Consider the following 2,531-nt stretch of genomic DNA (forward strand, 5'->3'; position numbering starts at 1 on the left):
CACTGAGTGAGGATGTTGGGGAGGTGATGTCATCCGAGGAGAAGCTCTAGGATGTTGGGGAGGTGGTGTCATGCGAGGAGAAGCTCTAGGATGCTGCTGCGAGGTCGTACCATGTCTCTGGTTTCCAGGTGAGCTCCTCTGTCTAGCAGCTCCTGCACAACATCAGGGTGACCCTCCTTCGCTGCATAGATGAGAGCTGTCCAGCTATCCTGGTGAACATGTAGGGAAGCGGTAGTAACAGCTAGATATTTGCCCGCCTGCACGAACAACGCAGGTGTGTACGAACCCACCCAGAAAACACTTGCGATCTACACAATGTTATCAGAAGTAAAATTAGCAAGTTATTTATACATTTTTACTCCCGGTGTGACGTTTATTTGCGCGCATTTTTTCTCTTACCATTGGTGTAAGCAGCTTTACTCCGAGTCATTCATGACAGTGGTTAATTAATGGTGATTAATGGTAGTTCAATTGAATCATTAATTACTGATAACTGTATTTACACGGCTACACCTACACATCCTTAGCTCATAGGAGATAAAACCATGCAACTTACAAGCAAATATTGGCTTAGTTGCAAATATGTAACTGGCTTAGAGCCCCACCCCACCCCTACCTTGTTGTCAGTGTACCATGTATGCTTAGTCCTCTATATCTACAGTCAATCTGCATAATCTCTACAAAGTCTACAATGCATCTATATGATCGCTATAAAGTCTGCAATGGGCCGGGCTCGTGTTTTTATCCACACATAAACAACAACTCTTTCTTCTCAGCGCTTGGTGACTCGTTAGTTGCCGCGGTGGGTGTAAACAAGAACCGACACAGCGGGGGCAGGGGCAGCTCAGCCTACAGTAACTGCAGCAGCGAGTGCTGCAGGGGTTGGCTGCCCTAACGTCGACACGCGCGACCGTTTGCTTTCCTCTCTCCTGTAACCTCGCTATCCCGACTGCGAGCCCCCGCATGCCTCCAACCACCAACGCTATCCAGGTCGCCGGGTAGGCTTCGTTTCATCGACAGCCTTCTTGCAGCGACGATGCGGGAAGGAAACAAGAGGCTGTGACCACAGCAGGGATTCTAACCCCTGATGTTTAGTCGTCGTCAACGACAACTAGATAACCAATGCACCACGCCGCGCCACCGGCTTACCCAGTCGGTTTTGTTCACGTCGGCTCCACGGAAAACCAGCTCTCGCACGATGTGAAGGTGACCTTTCTCACTGGCAAACATCAGCGGCGTGCCTCCATTCTATGTAAGCAAGAGAGTGAGAGTCTGAGATAACCGCACACACTGTCACACTGTCACAGACCCATATAAAACATAAACCACCTACTACCTACATACCTCTGAGCAGTCATTAGGCGTTATGCATGAACGTATCAATCCTAGACTGTCAGGTTAAGTTTAATATTGTTAGCGACATTACTACAAAGATTATTAATCCTTGTACGTAGTTACAAAAATAGTAATAATAACAGCAACAAAAACAGCAACAACCATGATAACGAAAAAAATGACCATAATAATAATAACTAGAGCACTCGGAGAGTAGTACCGCGCAGTGCTCCATGCAGTTGTCGCTTACCAGTAATACTGTATGCGTCGTGCAGGCATTGTGCTTTCGTAATATATACACCGCCAGGCGCCAGTGCATAATTTTCGAGCCCATTAACAATATAGACATAAAGGCAAGTGTCAAGTAATTTATTTCTTGTTATACCACCGTATCGTAAAATATCGATATCCGGAAGTTGTATCGCGATATATCGAGTTTTCAAAATATATTGCAATATACCGATATACCGGTATATCGTTACACCCCTAACTATTACTATAATTATATGTGAGGTTACACACGATGGACTGTATAGTTAGTGGCTGTGGGTGTACGCCCCTCCGCCTCGTGTGTACCTACCAGGTCCGTCTGGTCGTCCACACTCTCCACCCACGTGTCGAGGATGAGTCGAGCCTTGGACAGGTCTCCCTTCACGATCGAGCTGTAGAGATTCTGAAGCCCCAAGGCAGCCATTGCCTCGCTCTGCTTCTCTGCAACGATAGAGAGAGATGCAGCATGAGTGCTAGCAGATGATGTGTGATGTTGTATAGAGAGGGCGCTAGCGCATAACGCATGTAATAACATTTCATCGTGGATGCATCAGCCGTGTCTGTCCTCCCTCGTGATGGACACTCACATATAAACTCAACCTGCTACACTCCCACCAGGGCATTGCTGGCCTTAGTAAAACACAAGGCCAGCTTTCACAGTGAGAGACTTCTCCCATTGTAAACATTAACAAAGCCATGTAATTTAACAAATTTATTTTAAACAATACTGGGTTTGTTATAAAACAAATGATTTCAGTTACGTCAATCAGTATTGAGCTTAATACACGATCCACGTCAATAAACTACAAGCTACAGAAGGTAACGTGCATCCAGCACAATTAGCCTGAAGTATGAGGGCTACTAGTGCTGAGAGGGTCTATGTCCCCCAGGGTACTGCCGGAACGTACCCTGGGTACGGTCTGTTA

At 46.4% G+C, this 2,531-nt stretch overlaps 2 protein-coding genes across 5 annotated transcripts in view; both read right to left on the reverse strand.

Annotated features, from left to right (window-relative positions):
- Window positions 1-8, reverse strand: part of LOC106811505 (kinase D-interacting substrate of 220 kDa-like) — a 21,320-nt gene extending 21,312 nt beyond the window's left edge. The window contains exon 1 of the mRNA XM_014815149.1: window positions 4-8. The gene's annotated coding sequence lies outside the window, so the exon portion shown is untranslated. The remainder of the gene's footprint in view (window positions 1-3) is intronic.
- Window positions 1-2,531, reverse strand: part of LOC106811512 (kinase D-interacting substrate of 220 kDa-like) — a gene marked incomplete at its 3' end in the record, with an annotated part of 10,185 nt that overhangs the window by 2,174 nt on the left and 5,480 nt on the right. For 3 of the 4 annotated variants that reach the window (XM_014815162.1, XM_014815160.1, XM_014815161.1), the window contains 3 exon segments: window positions 111-209; window positions 1,150-1,248; window positions 1,916-2,046. In XM_014815162.1, the coding sequence (XP_014670648.1) occupies window positions 111-209; window positions 1,150-1,248; window positions 1,916-2,029 (312 nt within the window). 4 annotated transcript variants of the gene reach the window in all.

Source organism: Priapulus caudatus, unplaced genomic scaffold (genome assembly GCF_000485595.1).
Source record: "Priapulus caudatus unplaced genomic scaffold, Priapulus_caudatus-5.0.1 Scaffold547, whole genome shotgun sequence".
Taxonomy (NCBI): Eukaryota; Metazoa; Priapulida; class Priapulimorpha; order Priapulimorphida; family Priapulidae; genus Priapulus; species Priapulus caudatus.